General features: G+C 39.5%; 1 protein-coding gene across 1 annotated transcript in view; it reads left to right on the top strand.

Moving 5' to 3' along the window:
* LOC137654611 (lanC-like protein 3) overlaps positions 1 to 19,943 on the top strand; it is a 459,881-nt gene that overhangs the window by 124,492 nt on the left and 315,446 nt on the right. The window contains exon 2 of the mRNA XM_068388402.1: positions 4,654 to 4,897. Within this exon, the coding sequence (XP_068244503.1) occupies positions 4,654 to 4,897 (244 nt within the window). The remainder of the gene's footprint in view (positions 1 to 4,653; positions 4,898 to 19,943) is intronic.

Consider the following 19,943-nt stretch of genomic DNA (forward strand, 5'->3'; position numbering starts at 1 on the left):
TAATAATGTTAGATTAAAAACTGCAAATGGGAAGACCTCATCCAAGATGTCTTCCAAAAATAATCCATAGTTTTTTTCCCCCCTTTTGCAATGGAATTGTCAGGGTGTAACGGCCAAATATGAAGAACTTAAGCTCCAAATTCATGAACATTCTCCAATTATTGTATGTCTACAGGAAAGTATGCTTGATACTAACACTCCTTGTCCTCGAGAGTATGTTAGCTTTAGAACACCATATAATCAACAAGCAGGGAGCCATGACGGAAGTGTCATGCATGTTCATCGAGATGTTCCCCAAATACCTTTTGTCTATTTGTACACCCTTGCAGGCAGTGGTTGTACAAATTGATATAAGGAGAAAATATACAATGTGCTCTCACATCCTTTTTGGTGTGATGTTTTAGCAACCACAAGGTGCAATATTATACTGTATCATCAATTGTGGAGAATGAGGATGTCGGGCTCCTTAATACAGGAGAGCCCACACACTTTCATGTCCAGACAGGTACGTTGTCATGCATTGACCTATCAATGGCAAGCACTAATTACCTTCTCGACTTTGATTGGAGGGCATTAGATGATTGGCATACTAGTAATCATGCACCAATCATTATAAAGACCGAAATGGTCCACCTATACAGAGATCGCCATGATGGAATCTTGACAAGGCGGGCTGGGATATATTTCTTGAGCTAAGCAAAATTGAATGGAATGCAGAACAGTTTGAAAATATTGATGATGCCATATACTTATTGAATGGAACCCTTCATACAGCAGGAGTTCATTCAATTCCCAAAACAACAGGGTTATTCAAACGACAACCAGTCCCCTGGTGGTCTTCAGAACTAACTGCCCTGCACGGAGCCAGAAGAAGGTCTTTAACTCGATTGCGCAGATGCCGTACTGAGGAGAATTTGATTATATACAAAAAATGTAGAGCACAGTTCCGCTGTGCCATGAAAGAAGCTAGGCACCAGTCTTGGGTATCTTTTTCTTCCTCTATTAAACAGTAGAACATCACCACCCTCTGTGTGGAGGAAAGTAAAAAATGTAGCTGGCAAATTTACCCCAAACCCACCACCAATGTTGAAGGTGAATAATCAGTTTGTTTCTGGATCAACTGAGGTTAATAGTGCCCTGGCTGATTATTTCTCAATTGTATCGTGCAAGTGTGAAACAGCCCCTGGTCACCAATATAGGAGCATAGAAGAAAAGAAAATTTTAAATTATGCAACAGGAAGGGAAGAGTCATGCAATTCCCTTTTACTGAAAGAGAATTTGATTCTGCACTTGCTACATGTCATGATACAGCCCCTGGACTTGATGGAATTCCATATGTAATGTTTAAACATGTACATTTTAATACAAAGTAATTTATTTTGAGCATTATTAACAGAATATGGCATGATCATAGATATCCACGTGTTTGGTAACTAGCCATTATTTTAGCCTTTCAAAAACCTGGTAATTATAAGTTTTTAGCTGCAAACTATTGACCAATTGCATTGAGATCTTGTTTATGTAAGACCATGGAGAAGATGGTCAATGTAAGACATATGGTACCTGGAAAAGAAGGGTATTTTATCACCTATCCAGTGTGGATTTAGGAAAATGCTCTTAACGACTGATGTGTTGATATGACTTGAGTCTACTATTCATGAAGCCTTTGCTTCAAAACAGCACCATATAACAGTCTTTCTTGATTTTGTAAAAGCTTATAATACTGCATTGAGATATATTTTATACTCAAAATCATTCATAATTTTGTATTACGAGGAATGTACCATTTATTTCACAGAGATTTTTTCAAGTGAGAGTGGGGGAAACTCTATCAGAGAGAAAATGGCAGGAAGGAGTTCCCCAGGGTAGTGTGCCAAGTGTTACACTATTTGCACTAGCAATTAATGGGATATCCTCTGTTGATTGTTGAAAGTTTTCGTGGAAGTAATGGTAGAGCATGCTTAGTATTCCAGTATTGACAGCGAGGTCAAAAGAAAAGCCATGAATGACTGGAGAGAGTATTTAGACAGTAAAGCAGATGAGGCTGACAAAGCTATGAGTTCAGGAAGTGGATATGGTGTGAGAATTGCTCATAGAATTATTAATGAAATCTCAACTGGGGCAAAAAAAAGGAGCATATAGCCATAAAAAAGAGAGATGGCTCTATTCTAGCTACAGAAGATGAAGAAAGACGAAGTGAGATGGAACACTTTAGTGAGGTTATGAATAGTACATACGAAGGGAATAATTTGATTGATATACCTGAAGCTGATGAAGACCTTGGTGTGCCCATGAATGAATTCAGTGTGTTTGAAGTCGAAGCTATCCTCAAAAAACTAAAGAGATGGAAAGTCCCTGGATACGTTGGAATAATTTCCGAGATGATACTGACCAAAAATGAAGTGACTCCCACACTACTTACAAGATTATTTGTAGAATGTGGCATGAAGAGGCAAAACCTGATGAATGGGAGTTAGGAGTGTTGGTGAAAATAGCTAAAAAGGGAGACCTGACTGATTGCAATAATTACAGAGGCATGACATTTACGTCAGTTGTTATGAAAATATATAGTATGCTTATTCTTAAGAGACTGGAGAGAAAGATTGATGAAAAGCTGAGAGATGAACAAGCAGGATTTAGAAAAGGTAGAAGTTGCGCTGACCAAATTTTCATTTTGAGACATGTTGTACAGCAATGCGTAGAATATAGAAATCTCCTTTTGATGGTATTTGTAGGCTATGAAAAGGCCTTTGATAGTGTGCACCGGCCAATTTTTTGTAGAGTCATGCGTTATGGAATTCCTCTTAAATATGTAAATTTGATTAAGTCTGTTCATGAGTATAGCAAGTGCAAAGTTAATGTTAATGGAGTCTTATCAAGTGAGTTTCCAGTGAACAACGGAGTACTCCAAGGGAATGTGTTGTCACCTATGTTGTTAATCCTCCTCAGGGAATTTGTAATGTGTAGAACAGTCAGAGATGGTGGAGAAGGATCAGACTGGATTGGTGATAGGAATTTAGCAGACCTAGAGTATGGTGATGATGCTGTCCTTCTTAGCAGAACACCACAGGATTTGCAATACTTGCTTACCAGAATGCATGAAATATCACACAAGGTGGGGCTGAAGATAAATAGAAGAAAGACAGAGATGAAGAGAACGGAGTATGCAATGGAAGATGAAATATCATTGGAATGAGAAAGGATTAATGAGGTAGAATCATTTTAGTATTTAGGAACAATGATCTCCAATACAGGGTCTTTAGAATTAGAGTTTAGTGAAAGATTAAAAAATGCAAATCAGACAATGGCCAGGTTAAGTAAAATTTGGAAATCAAATCGCCTAAAATTTCATATGAAAATCAGACTATATATCAGTTTAGTGAGATCGGTGTTACTCTGTGGATATGTGTCATGGTATGACAATGAAACAATCTCCAATAGATTTAGTAGATTTGAGAATAAAGTCCTCAGAAGGATATTGGGAGTTAAATTGCAGGACAGGATTATAAATGAAACTATAAGAGAGATTTGCAATGCATTCTTACCATGATGCATAAAATATCATACGAGGTGGGAGTGAAGATAAACAGAAGAAAGACAGATGATGAGAACGGAGTATACAATGGAAGATGAAATATCATTGGAATGAGAAAGGATTAATGAGGTAGAATCATTTAAGTATTTAGGAACTATGATCTCCAATACAGGGTCTTTAGAATTAGAGTTTAGTGAAAGATTGAAAAAAGCAAATCAGACAATGGCTAGGTTAAGTAAAATTTGGAAATCAAATCGCCAAAAATTTCATATAGAAATCAGACTATATATCAGCTTAGTGAGATCGGTGTTACTCTATGGACATGAGTCATGGTAAGCCGATGAAACAATCTCCAATAGATTTAGTAGATTTGAGAATAAAGTCCTCAGAAGGATATTGGGAGTTAAATTGCAGGACAGGATTAGAAGTGAAACTATAAGAGAGCATACTCGAGTACCATATGTGGATGAGATCATGGTGAAGGGTAGATGGAGATGGTTTGGGCATGCTCTTCGCACTCCCCAAGAGAGATTAGTTCACCAAACGTTTAACTGGGCTCCGCAAGGCACTAGAAGAATTGGAAGACCCAGGCATACCTGGCTTAGGACTATAAAGCGGGAAGAAGATGATGATGAATGGAGAAGTATTGAATTAAAAGCTCAAGATAGAGACGACTGGCGAAATCTAACCGAGGCCCTTTGCGTCAATAGGCGTCGGAGGAGGAGAGGGTTACATAAATGGATGATAACAAAATGCATCCTTGTATTCTTAAATGGTTAATAGATATTGAATAATAATAATAATGGTAATAATATAAATCCCAATTGGAACAATACAGTATGGCTCCTTGAAGTCTTGAGAAATATCTTAAGGTGCGTTATTGTTATTATTCCCTCAGTAAGTAGGGTTTGATGGCCCGTGACATTATTATTATTATTATTATTATTATTATTATTAGCCAAGGTACATTCCTAGTTGGAAAAGCAAGATGCTATTAGCCCAAGGGCTCCAACAGTTAAAAATAGCCCAGTAAGGAAAGGAAACAAGGAAATAAATAAACAATATAAGAAGTAATGAGATTTTTATACTGCTTATTAAAATTTTTATTTTTTTTCCAGAATTGTGATGGGGGCTTGTATGTTGGCATATCAGGTGCAGCTTATATGCTTTATCGATTGTCAAAATCCCCCAACTTTGCTCAAGAGAAAGATCTATTTCTTCAGGAAGCTGTGGCATATCTCAATTTATCCTTGGAATATGCCAGCTCAGTGAAAAAGCATGGTCAGCTAGTGGACAAAGCTGCATTCATTTTGGGAAATGCAGGCACATATGCTATTGCTGCAGCAGTACACAAATCAATAGGTAATCACTGTTTTTTTCTTGATTTCTCTTGAGTTTTTAAGCAACAATTTCAAGTTAGTGACATAGATAATGTATTTGTTCCTACATGAATACAAACCTTCCTTTAGTAAGGATAGATTCTAGCATCAGCTATAAATGGCCAATAAAATATGATCAAGGTTCTGAAAACTTCCGTCCAGTACCTGGTAGGCCAGCGAACTGAGCCTACATTGAGTTTCTGGGCCTTGTACTGAAGAGATGTGTTCTCAACTTTCCCTCAACTCGGCCTAAAGATTTGTTCAGTGTTTGTAATCTTTATTTTGTTTTGTAACCGGAATACAAACCAACGCCATTTTTAGAGGTATTACGTTCGGCGAAGCTGAAAGACGAGCCATTAAACTTTTAGCGAGGGTTAACCATCTACCCGCTAATTAGCGGGGTGTGGGGGATAGTAGCTACCCCTCTCATTCATACACCTATGACTGTAACTCACTTAACTTTTGGCTCGGGGAAAGAGACGTCTCTCTCCCCTCTCCAACTGACTGGCCTTTTGACTTTTTAATCTTATTTTTTTTTCATACAGTATATATGAAAACATTCTATTTGTTTTTATGTATATTTTAAACTTTCTTTACAGTGAATATGGCGATTTATGTGACATCGTAGTGCGGCAGGTTCTCAAGGGCGGAGAACCTTCCCTTGCGACCTTTCTCCCCTTGACAACAGACATCCCATAGGTGGGTGGCCTTCCGAGTGACTCGGTCGTCGCTGCAGGGAAGTCGTCATTGTTTGGATACTCCTCCGCTCGGTTGTTAACATCGCCCTCCCCCGCATGTGTTCTTAGAGGGAATCTGCTTGCAGTCTTTATTGAGCTTGACTTCGGTCTTGGTCTTTCTCACTGACAATGCCGCTCACTTTAAGTGGCCGGCCGGCAGATCCTCTGCGGGGGTTAGGTTCCGCTTACGAATAGTTTTCTTCATTAATAACTCTCTTAACGAGAGAATGCCTTTTCGAAGTCATCGTGGTTTAGCAGAAAAGGTTGAAGCATCGTGACGGGCAAGACGGCTCTCAAACTTGGGGAAATTGTTCCCCCATTTTGAATCTAAATTTCTCGCTCTCATCTTTTCCTAACTCTGAATATTACTTCGACCTTCTCCTAATTTTATAAACTTTCTTTCGTTTTGCTGCCCCAACTTTTATGTTTAAAATTTTTCTTATATATATATATATATATATATATATACAGTATATTATATATATATATATATATATATATATATATATATATATATATATATATATATATATATATATATATATATATATATATATATATAATATATATATATATATATATATATATATATATGTATATATATATGTATATATATATATATATATATATATATAATATGTATATATATATATATATATATATATGTAATATATATAATATATATATATATATATATATATATATATAATATATATATATATATATATAATATATATATATATATATGTGTGTGTGTGTGTGTGTGTGTATATATAAAATATATATATATACAGTATAATTATGTAATATATATATATATATATATATATATATATATATATTTATGACGTGGATCTTTCTGCATCCATTATTGCCACTGGCGTGGATGTTTCTACATCCGTTATTGCTGCCAGCTTCGATGAATGGGAGGAGGTATCACGGGAAGAGGTGTTTGCATTCAAAGCTATATGTGAGAGTATTGGATGATCAGCCATCCCGAAGATGGTTTGGACCTTTGTGGCAATACTATTCTCAAGTGTTGGGTCTTCGGAATCCAGGGGATCCAATGCTTGGGATAGGACTCTCGGCTTCTGGCTGGAAGCCCATCATTACAGATATGGGGAGTATGATTTCATAGTTTCTTGGTCTCAATCCTAGCAGGTGGGTTCAGCTTACACTTGTGCCTCCATATCTGTTTTGATGCGATCCTTCTGGTAGGGTATGGACTGGACCATCTGAGAAGTATACTCTCGTGCCGATAGTGGAGAGTGCAAATTTACTTTCCGGCGTGTAATTCCTTAATGTTCTCGAGCAGGTGAATCAAATTTATTCAAATCAAATGGGACTTTTTCTTTTTTATGGATTCTGCTGACAATGACCTCCCCTCCCCTGGATATGCTGATTCGCCCCCGACACTGTTAACAACCTCTGCCAGTCTAATACAGGAAATCTCTGTTGACGACCAAGGAATTAATATGGACCACACTTTGAATGCTCAAAAACTAGATGAAAATGTAAGGAAATTAAAGGTCATCCACATTTGCGATATACCAATAAACTGCCATTATGAAGCATTGTGGATGGCTTTTAAACCTTATGGTAAAATAATGACATAAGGATGAATTTCAAAGAAAATAATGAGAAATTGGAAGCATGGATCTCCTTCAGTAATCATGAGGAAGCTTTCAAAGCAGTCTGAAATTTCCAAAATAAAAATTGATAATTATGAGATTGCCAGTGCGCTATGCAATGCAACTCCTGGAAATTTATATGTATATTGCCCCAGTGACTGGCGTCAGAATGAGTCTGCTGACACCAAAGTAATCTGATATCAGATAGAAACCTAAGCCACCAATATAGCTAATTGTAGCATCAAGGGCAGAAGAATTTAATTACTTTAAATTTAGTAAAATGATACAAAGGAAAGTGGGTACCATAGAGCGTGGAAACATTTCTAGATTTGGCAAGAAATCCCTCTCGATTCATGCCAGATCTAAAACGCAATTCTTTATGTTAAATAATATAAAAATGGAAGAAAATCTCATGGTGGATATCAAACCACATTTGAATTTTAGCTATGGAAGAGGAGTAATTTTTAAGAGACCTATATGATTTCAGCGAGGATGAAATATAAGAGATGTGTCCAAAAGAAATATAGAAGGTTCAAAAGATTTCCAGAACCACTATGAATATTTTCACTTTTGAAAACCGTGATGTACCCTCTCATATATACATTGAAAATGAGAGAATACCAGTTCACCTGTATAAACAGAAGCCATTGCAGTGCTTCAATTGTTTCAAATTTGGTCATCCATCTAGGCCTCTAGGGTATGTAAAAACGTTAAGATCTGTGACAATTGTTCCGATCCTGAGCATGGACCCAGCACTAATATTGCAAAGTGCACTAATTGTAGCCAGGATCATAAGCCAACTAACAGGAAATGTCCTCAATATCAAACAGAAGAAGCAGCCCTTCAGAAGTCAGATGCGTAGCATATCAGTGTGGGATGTGCTAGGCAACTTCTAACAAAAACCAAGAATTACGCCAAGGCCTTCAAATCTAAGGATGCAGGACATCCAGAAAAAATGGCAACAGCAGTTAGATCTGGTAATGTAAAGCATCTTAGTGCTGAATCACCACCTAAGGCTATTACCAAACCTTGTAATTCCAATTTAGATTTGGTGCCTCTTGTCAAAAAGGCACCACCTCCTTCCACTAGGTCTGCCATACCACGGATAAACAGCCCAAAGCTCTCATCTGAGGCAGCATCATTGCCAGATATAGGGGAGGAATCTTATGCTAGAGAGCTAGTGTATGTACTGGTCATGATGGAGGTACATAATCCTCATAGCTCTCCATCTTTCAGTCGAAAAAGAGGGAGACCACCATCCCTTGCCCCTCCAACAGGAAATACAAAAATTTCCATAGTAAATAAGTACGCTATTTTTTTGTGAGAAAGATGATGAACTTCCAAAAAATTTAAATATATCAAAGATCAATGTCGAGGTGCACCATCCCCATCGACAAATAAATAAGAAGGCTACTAAGAAAAACCTTAAACCAAGCTTAGCAAGACCTACTTTTCAAAAGAGAATATCTGAGACTCCTATCAATTCAAAAAACTCTAATAGGACGATTTCTGAGGAATCTTCCTTATAGTAAACTTATTTTCTCCCTAATTTTACAGTGGAACTGTCAAGGTCTGAGGGCTAAATATGAAGAACTTAAGCTCCTCATTCATGAGCACTCCCCCATAATTATGTCTACAGGAGAGCAAACTTGATCATTATACTCCTTGTCCTTATGAATATATCAGCTACAGGACACCATATGATCAACGAGTAGGGAGCCATGGTGGAAGTCTTATATACGTTCGTTGAGGTGTTCCCCAAATATCGTTATCTATTCGTACACCTCTGTAGGCAAAGTAAGAAAATACATGATTTATTCTCTTTACTTGCCCCCAAATGACAACATCTCGTATGATAATTTATTAGAGGTGATTCAACAACTCCCTCTACCTTTTCTCTTATTGGGAGATATGGACTCCTTAATACAGGAGAGCCCACACACTTTCATGTTCAGACAGGTACCCTATCATGCATTGACCTTTCAGTTGCCAGAGCTAACTACCTTCTTGATTTTGAATGGAGAATGTTAGATGATTGGCATACTAGTGATCATGCTCCAATTATTATAAATACGAACAATGGTCCACCCTTGCAGAGATTGCCACTATGGAATCTTGACAAGGCGGACTGGAATAAATTTTGGAAACTAAGTGAAATTGAAGGGAGTGCAGAACAATTTGAAAGTGTAGATGTTGCCATAGACTTACTGAATGGAACTTTACATACAGCAGGAGTTAATTCAATTCCAAAAACCACAGGGTTATTCAAATGATGACCAGTCCCCTGGTGGTCCTCAGAACTAACTGCCTTGCACAAAGCCACAATAAAATCTTTGACTCTATTGCGTAGGCATCGTGCAGAGGAGAACTTGATAATATATAAGAAATGTAGAGTACAGTTCAGTTGTGCTATGAAAGAAGCTAGCTGCCAGTTTTAGGTGTCTTATTTCCTCCATTAACAGTAGAACGCCACCATCTGCTGTATGGAGGAAAATAAAATAGATTGCCAGCAAATTTACCCCAAATCCACCACCAGTGTTGAAGGTGAACGGTCAGTATATGACTGAAGCAAATGATGTTAGCAATGCTCTGGCTGATCATTTTTCAAATGTATCATGCAAGTGTGTAGCAGCTCCTGGTCACCAGTATAGGAGCATTGAAGAAAAGAAAATTTAAAATTTTGCAACAGGAAGGGAGGAGTCGTATAATTCTCCTTTTACTGGAAGAGAATTTTACTCCACACTTGATACTTGTAACGATACAGCCCTGGACCCAATGGAATTCCATATGCAATGTATCTTTTAATACAAACTTATATGTTTTATGCATTATTAATGGAATATGGCATGATCATAGTTATCCAAGTGTTTGGGAACTAGCCATTATTCTAGCCTTTTTAAAACCTGGTAAGGACGAGTTTTTAGCAGCAAACTATCGACCTATTGCATTGACATCTTGTTTATGTATAATCATGGAGAAGATGGTCAATGCAAGACTGATATGGTACCTTGAAAAGAAGGGTATTTTCCCACCTATTCAGTGTGGATTCAGAAAAATATACTCAACAACTAATGTGTTGATACGACTTGAGTCCTCTATTTGTGAAGCCTTTGCTTCCAAACAGCACCATGTGACAGTCTCTTTTTACTTACATGGAGATATGGTATACTTAAAACCATTCATGACTTGGGATTAAGAGGAGAGCTACCACTATTTATTCAGTCATTTCTTCCAGATAGAGTTTATCAAGTGAGAGTGAGGGAAACTCTATCGGAGAGTAAATGTCAGGAAAAAGGAGTTTCTCAGGGTAGTGTGCTGATTGTAATCCTGTTTGGACTAGCAATTAATGGGATATCCTCAGTCATTCCCCAGGATGTTCTCTCAACATTATTTGTGGATGATCTCTCCATATCATTTGCTGGAGCTAGAATGGCAATGGTTGAGAGAAAAACTTACAACTCTCAATTGACAAAATTATCCATTGGGCTGATATGAATGGATTCAAGTTCTCGACAAGTAAAACTACTATTGTCCATTTCTGTCGTATCTTGGGAGTACATCCACACCCGGATATATACATTAAAGGTCAACAGGTCTCATGTGTAAATGAAGCTAAATTTTTTAGGTTTGATATTTAAATGTAGGCTTACATGGGTGTCTCACTTAAAAGTGTTGAAAGCTAAATGTCTGGAGGCTCTGAATCTTTTAAAAGTTTTGTCCCATACATCATAGGGAGTAGACCTTATATTTTTTAAAAATTATACAAGGTCCTGATTCTTTTAAAAATTAGTTATGGATGTGAAATATACTCTTCAGCTGCCCCAATCCGATTAAAAATATTAGATTCAATACATCATGCTGGTATTAGATTGTCCACAGGAGCGTTTAGAACTTCGCCTATCACAAGTCTCCTTGTTGATGCGAGAGAATTACCTCTAGACCTTCACCGAAAGTCTTCTGTTGTTCAGTATTGGGTTAAGTTGCAAAGACTCCCTAACACCTTATCCTTTCAGACTGCAAGCCTTGTAAGGCACTCAACATACTTTGAGTTGCACCCAAAATCTCCTCAACCTTATGGCTTTCGGGTGAAACAATTATTAAACAGTCTTGATATAATTAGAAGTAAGGTGCTTCCATTTAAGGTATCATCGACACCATGGAAGTTACCAGAGGTATCTCTTTGTAAGTACTTTATTAGAGTTAAGAAGAATATAACTGACTTAGAATCCAGGTCTGTTTTTATGGAACATGTTGCAGAACATAGGGGATCGACTTTTATATATACTGGTGGCTCCAAATCTGATGCTGGCGTTGGATTTTGAGTACATAGTAATGGTTTTAATTGTAGAGGTGCACTTCCTCTAACAGCTTCCATATTTACTGCCGAACTGTATGGCATACTAACCGCTATTGAGAAAATAGCATTGGAGAAGGAGGGTAATTTTACAATTTTTAGTGATACAAGGAGTGTCCTTCAAGCTTTAGAAGTTTTTAATTCTAGTAAGCCTCTAGTTTTAAAGATTTTAGAATGGCTTTTTATTATTGGTTGGAGAGGTATATTGGTTCGATTTTGTTGGGTTCCAGCACATGTAGGTGTGTCTGGGAATGAAAAGGCAGATTTACTGGCAAAGAATGGTGCACCAAGAAGGTGTCCCATTCTCTGTAATGATTTCCTACCTAACATCAAGAAATGGTTTTGTAATAATTGACAACAGCACTGGGATAGTCTAGATGGCAATAAGATGAGAGAAGTAACAAATGTCTTATCTCCTTAGAGGTATAACATGATGCCCCGAAAGTGGGAGACGTCTCTTTGTCATCTCCGCATTGGTCACACACGGTTGACACACGAGTTTCCCCTGAAGGGCCAACACCAACCGTATTGCGACGACTGTTTGGTACCTTTAACAGTGAGACATTTGTTTACCGAATGCCCCTATTATAATAACTTGAGAAATGGATATCTGTTTGAGGCTCGAGGTGAGGATGGCAGGTTCATCCTTGCCAAGATTCTTGGACATGATATTTCCATCTATGCAAGCAGCATTTTTAGATTTATTTCAGAAGCAAGTCGTCTGAAAACTATTTAACTTTTATAATGACATCCTAACTTTTATGGTTTTAATTGAATACAGTATTCTTTAAATCAATCAATCAATCAATCTTCATTAATAAGTGAAATAATAATTGTTTTTAATTTAACTTTTCAGCTTTAACTCCGCTCTCCTTCTCTGGACGATGATCCTACAGAGTTTCTTGACGGCGGAGGGTGGGCATGACCTCAACTTGTCCTCTCCCCCCCAGGAAACCCCTTTCCCACCGGAGTATTGAGTGGTTCTTCCGAGTAGTTTGTTTTGTCAGCTGAATTAATTAATTGTAATTCTTGTGGTAAAGTTTTTATGCTGCCGCTCTCCTTCTCTCGTCGATTTGGCTGGGGAAGGGAATGTGCAGTCCTTACTTTGTGTCTGTTCTCTTGGGGTACACCTTTCCCATCCACTGACTAGGTACTCCTCCCTAGGGATTTTTTTCTTACATAGAACGATCCCCTTCATAGGATCGTCAAAGGACCTTACCGTTCACCCACTCCTCAGCTGTTGCCTTCGTCAAGATATCGTCAGCCCCCCTCTAGTTCCTGACCCTCGACTGTTTCACCAGACTCTCCATAGACTCGCCCTTTTGCAGCCTTGCGGAGTTTGCCTGTCCAATGCTCCTCTCTGACCTCTTGCCATCGAATGGCTGTTCGTGGCTCGCCGTCGTCCATCAAATCTTGGGGCTTCCCTACCTCCCATCGACCAATTGCTAGCTCGCCGATCACCAACCGTCAGCTTGCCAATCATCGATCTCCAGCTCGCCGATCGCTGCTGATCGCTAATCACCAATTGTCAGCTTGCCGATCGCTGATTGCTAGTTTGTCTTTCACTGATCATCGATCTCCTGTCTCGTCGATCACCGATCTCCAGCTCGCCGATTGCCAATCGTGAGCTAGCCGATCTCCAGCTCGCCGATTGCCAATCGTGAGCTAGCCGATCTCCAGCTTGCTGATCGCTGATTGCTAGTTCGCCAATCGCCGTCTTCTAGCTTGCCAATCGCCAACTCAATAATCGTTGAACCATACTGCTGTTCATCAACTAACCGATTGTTGATTGCCAGCTCGACGAGTGTTGTCTCCGATTTCTGCTCGCCAGTTAAAAGCTAGGCCATTCGACTACTGTACTCGCCATTCACCAGCTCACCTATTTGCAGCTCTAATCATCAGGTCGCTGATCGCCAGCCTACCAATTGCCAAATCGCCGATGGCAAGCTCAACAATCGACGATTGTAAGCTCAAAGATCGCCGACCGCTGATCACCACACCGATCTCCTGCTTGCCGGTCACCAGATCTCTGATTGGACAGCTTACTGTTCGCCAGCTTGCCAATTGCTGATTCAATGAATAAACGATCTTCAGCTTCCTACCAATCGCCGATCGACGTTCGATGACTCCTCATTTGCCGTTCTTGACAGGCGACAGCTCTCCACTTGTCAACTTGATGTTTGCTTACTCGCCGTTTGCAGTTCGCCAGCTCGTGTTTATCACTAAGCCAGCTCAAGATTGTCTTCTCTCCTCTCTCTTGGGCTTACGCTACGTAGAGTGGAAGGTGCTGCTCCCGAAAGCTCTCTTAAACGAGAGAATGCCTAGTCGAAGTCATCATGCTTCAACAGGAAATATTGTTTTCATGTTGAAGCATTGTGACAGCAAGAGGGTTCTCGAACTTGGGGAAATTGCTCTCCCAGTTCAAATCTAAATTTCTCTCTCTCATCTTTCTCTTCCTGTGAATATTACTTTGAACTTCTAATTTAATTTAACCACCTTTTATTTTGTGTTGCAGTCCCAACTCTATGAGTAACATTTCCCTTATTATATGTGTATATATGTACATATATATGCTTTTATTTTTTTTTTTTTAATGGCATGGATGTTTCTACATCCGTTATTGCCCCCTGTCGTAGATGTTTCTACTTTGGTTATTGCGGCCTGCCTTGATGAATGGCAGGAGGTATCAGGATTGGGAGGTGTTTGCTTTCAAAGCTATATGTGAGAGTATTGGATGATCTCAGCCATCCCGAAGATGGTTTGGACCTTTTTGACGGAACTATTCAAAAGGGTTGGGTCTTCGGAATCCAGGGGAATCCAATGCTTGGGGTAGGACTTTCAGCTTTTGGCTGGAAGCCCATCATTACAGATAGGGGGAGGATGATTCCATAGTTTCTTGGTCTCAGTCATAACAGGTAGGTTCAACTTACACTTGTGCCTCTATATTTGTTTTGGTGCTATCCTTTGTTTAGGGTATGGAGTGGACCATCCGGGAAGTGTACTCTCATTGTGCCAATAGTGGAGAGTGCAAATTTCCTCTCCGGCGTATAATTCTCTATTAATATTCTCAAGCAGGTAAATCTTCTAACTCATTAACAAACTACTCTCTCTAGAATGGATCCTTCCAATAACTAGAATGGATCCTTCCAATAACTAACCCCCCATCCCCTGAATATGCGGACTTCCTCGGCACTTTTGACGACCTCTGCTAATTTGATTGGGCAAAATTCTGTTGATGACCTCGGAACTGGAAAGGCCCATTCTACTGATATCCAAAATTCGAGTAATTTGGGTAATGCAAGGAAACTTCGAATCTTTCATGTTATCCAGATTCCAATAGAGACAAATTGTGATAATCTATATGAAGTATTTGAGTGCTATGGATGTATGAAAGAAATAAGAATGAAACTTGAAGATGAAAAATGGGATTCATGGATATCTTACAGTACAGCTAGTCATGATAAATCAATTAAAGCAATAACCAACATGAATAATATTAAAATTAATAATTTGAATGTTATGGCCTCTTTTTGCGATAAGGTACCAAGGGATTTGGATGTGTATAGGCCTGTCGACTGGTTCGAAAAATACGCTGATTTAGTTATGCCTTCCCAGAGAAAGCCAAAACCGCCAATGTGGCTTTAGCTTAATTTATGTGGGTTACAGGGAATGATTTCAGTATATGTAAATTAATTCAGAAAAAAGTAGGAACTATTGCACCTGGAGATATATCTCGTTTTGGATAAAACAGATACCTTATTCATGCCAAATTGACCACACAATCTGTAATACTGTCCAACCTAAAGTCCAGTAATGATGATATTAAGTTAGATGTCAAACCCCACCTAAACTTTAACTACGGAAGGTGAGTAGTTTTTAATAAATATCTATTCAAGGAGAAGCAACTGCAATGTTTTAATAATTGTTTTAAATTTGGACACCTGTTTAAAGTTTAAAAAAGGAAATGATGTGTGGCATTTTCTCCAAATCTTACTATGGAGAATGTGCACTTGAGGCCAGGTGTTTAAATTGCAACTCGAATCATAAATCCACTGACATGAGCTGCAAGCTGTATAAGTTGGAAGAAACTACCCTCAACCAATCAAGTTTGCACATATAACTGTGGGACGTGCCAAAAGCTATTAAATTGTGGCTAATAATTCAATTGTGAAGATATAAAAGCCAAGCCGCAGCTAAAGGCTAAGGCTTAGATCATAGCAAAGCGTATTTACAAACTCCGGTGAGGCCGGAGGGAGAAGAAAGGTCCTGAATAATTATTGTGAATGAAAACACAATTGTAATAACAATGGCTATTGTGGATATGGCCGTGGCCTGAGACCGCAGTAAGGGCCACCGGAGGGTCGTATCTAAACAATATGAAGCCCGTCCCATGCAGTAAACAATATATAAATATAACAATAGAACGAAAGTCATTGAGAATCCCTCAAGCCGGAGTATAACTCAAGGCGGAGTGGAAAACGTTCATAAACTACTCCCAAGCCGTAACGGGGAGAGGACGAAACACGGACCAAAATAACGCTAACAATTGAAAAGTCACGAACAATAAATAACTCGTAAGTTATCATCCACCCCGAGGGGGAGAGGTGAGGGAGGGAGAACCCGTTGAACGCACAAAACGGAAAACGGGAAATCCGCTCAACCACCAGAGCTAAGAAAGAAAACGAGAGAAAGGGGTAACTCGTGACTGCGAACAGAAAACGGGGACCCCAATCTCTCGCTCTCTTGGACACAAAAACAGGACTAAAAATCACAAAACACTATTATAAACGTATAAAAAATAAAAATGTACATCCATATAACACTACGATCGAAGAATAGCATCTGTTAAAACTTAAAATAAATAGCACAGTCGAGTGACGAACGCCTCGGAGGGGCGGTTACTAAACAAAAACAAAGCTAAATCGCTATCTCGTTCGTAGGCTGGACTTACTAGCAAAAAGTACAATGAGCATAAATACACAAAAAAATAAAAATAAAAATAATAATGGTTCTAAAGGCATAAGGCCAGGGACTTAACCAAGAACCTAAGTGACAGAGTACTAAACGGGCAGATAAAGATGAATTCCCAAACAAGTGAACAAACAATGGCCGCCATGAAAGGCCAGACGGGAATAATAAAACAGACTATACTGGATATAAAACAAAAGCCCGGTACAATAAAATACTGTCAAAACAAACTATGGTACTTAACATTGGAATGTGTGAAGATGGAGCTTCGGACATGACAAAATAAATCCACGATAGATAAAAAAGACCGAGAGCACAACAAAACAATTCAACACTTTGTATTCCAAAAAGAAGGATGTTGTTCAGATGGCGCTCGCGTCGTGGCGGTGGTGATTGGCTAGGACCTTTGTATCGGCCCATCCCTTTGACGAAGGAATTAACTAAATGGAAGACAACCTGTGAATAGTGGTTTTCACGCGCCTTTGCTTTATACACGACACCCAAAAGGTGCTCGCGCGAGGGTAGTAACCTCAGCATTCCATGCTTTTTTCTTTCTCTGGTATAATTGGAAGGTTTTATCAGAAAAGATATATAAGAAGGACTCTTTTCACCCGGCGCCACAGATCGACCCAGAAAAGGGATTTTGACGAAGGAAAAATCTATTTCTGGGGAGAGACCTGTGGCGCCCGGTGAAAAGAGTCCTTCTTATATATCTTTCACCGGGCGCCACAGGTCTCTCCCCAGAAATAGATTTTTCCTTCGTCAAAATCCCTTAAATAAATCCAATAGCTATGCAAAGGCATTAAGATCAAACCCACCTAGTACTGCCAATAGTTCTAGAAAAAGAAATATAGCATCTGATGAAATGCTGAATGATTGGGTAAGCATATTACCTCCTGAGGCTTTGCCATGGTTTATTAAAACCCGGGCATTGCCCACCTCTGTACCAACTTTGTCCCCCAACACCAACAATAGTACTAACATCTCTCAGGCCATGTCCTTGCCTGATTTGATGGAGGTTCCTCCCGAAACCAAGTTACCTGGTGCAACTGTAATGGAGAATGTGCAAAAACCTAGTAGCTCACCACCTAATAATCGGAAGAGAGAGAGACCTTCATCTCTCTCACCCGCTTCCATAAGAAACATGAGTTATGACGTCAAATAAATGATTTTTTGTCTGTTGATGTTTCTGATCAACCAGAAGACATACATACATACATATACCAAGGCACTTTCCCCAATTTTGGGAGTAGCCAACATCAAACAAATGAAACAAAAAAGGGGACCTCTCCTCTCTACGTTCCTCCCAGCCTGACAAGGGACTCAACCGAGTTCGGCTGGTACTGCTAGGGTGCCACAGCCGACCCTCTCCCGTTATCCACCACAGATGAAGATTCATAACGCTGAATCCCCTACTGCTACCTCCGCGGTCATCCAAGGGACGGGAGGAAGCAGCAGGGCCTACCGGAACTGCGTCACAATCGCTCGCCATTCATTCCTATTTCTAGCACGCTCTCTTGCCTCACACATCTATCCTCCTATCACCCAGAGCTTTCTTCACTCCATCCATCCACCCAAACCTTGGCCTTCCTCTTGTACTTCTCCCATCAACTCTTGCATTCATCACCTTCTTTAGCAGACAGCCATTTTCCATTCTCTCAACATGGCCAAACCACCTCAACATTCATATCCACTCTAGCTGCTAACTCATTTCTTACACCCATTGTCACCCTCACTACTTCATTCCCAACCCTATCTACTCGAGATACACCAGCCATACTCCTTAGACTCTTCATCTCAAACACATTCAATTTCTGTCTCTCCGTCACTTTCATTCCCCACATCTCCGATCCTTACATCACAGTTGGTACAATCACTTTCTCATACAGAACTCTTTACATTCATGCCCAACCCTCTATTTTTTACTACTGTACTCCCTTAACTACTCCCAACACTTTGCATCCTTCACTCACTCTCTGACATACATCTGCTTCCACTCCACCATATGCTGCAGCAACAGACCCCAAGTACTTAAACTTATCCACCTCCTCAAGTAACTCTCCTTTCAAACATGACATTCAACCTCACACCACCTTCCCTTCCTGTACATCTCATAACCTTACTCTGACCACATTAACTCTCAACTTCCTACTCTCACACACCCTTCCAAATTCTGTCACTAATCATCCAAGGTTCTTTTCCTCGTCTGCAACCAGTACAGTATCATCCGCAAACAACTGATTTACCTCCCATTCATGGTCATTCTCGTCTACCAGTTTCAATCCTCGTCCAAGCACTCGAGCATTCACCTCTCTCACCACTCCATCAACATACAAGTTAAACAACCACGGCGACATCACACATCCCTGTCTCAGCCCCACTCTCACCGGAAACCAATCGCTCACTTCATTTCCTATCCTAACACGTGCTTTACTACCTTTGTAGAAACTTTTCACTGCTTGCAACAACCTTCCACCAACTCCATATAACCTCATCACTTTCCACATTGCTTCCCTATCAACTCTACCATACGCTTTCTCCAGATCCATAAACGCAACATACACTTCCATACCTTTTGCTAAATATTTCTCGCATATCTGCCTAACTGTAAAAATCTGATTCGTACAACCCCTACCCCTCCTAAAACCACTCTGTATTTCTAAGATTGCATTCTCTGTTTTATCCTTAATCCTATTAATCATTACTCTACCATATACTTTTCCAGCTACACTCAACAAACTAATACCCCTTGAATTATAACACTCATGCACATCTCCCTTGCCCTTATATAGTGGTACAATACACACACAAAACCAATCTACTGGTACCATTGACAACACAAAACACATTAAACAATCTCACCAACCATTCAAGTACATTCACACCCCCTTCCTTCATCTCAGCTCTCACGCCATCCATACCAGATGCTTTTCCTACTCTCGTTTCATCTAGTGCTCTCTTCACTTCCTCTCTTGTAATCTCTCTCTCATTCTCATCTCCCATCACTGGCACCTCAACACCTGCAACATCAATTATATCAGCCTCCCTCTTATCCTCAATATTCAGTAAACTTTCAAAATATTCCGCCCACCTTTTCCTTGCCTCCTCTCCTTTAAACAACTTTCCATTTCCATCTTTCGCTGTCTCTTCAATTCTTGAACCAGCCTTCCTTACTCTCTTCACTTCTTTCCAAAACTTCCTCTTATTCTCTTCATATGAATGACCCAATCCCTGACCCCACCTCAGGTCAGTTGCCCTCTTTGCCTCACTTACCTTGCGCTTTACTTCCACATTTTTCTCTCTATATCTTTCATACTTCTCTACACTATTACTCTGCAG

This window comes from Palaemon carinicauda, chromosome 15 (assembly GCF_036898095.1).
Source record: "Palaemon carinicauda isolate YSFRI2023 chromosome 15, ASM3689809v2, whole genome shotgun sequence".
NCBI lineage: Eukaryota > Metazoa > Arthropoda > Malacostraca > Decapoda > Palaemonidae > Palaemon > Palaemon carinicauda.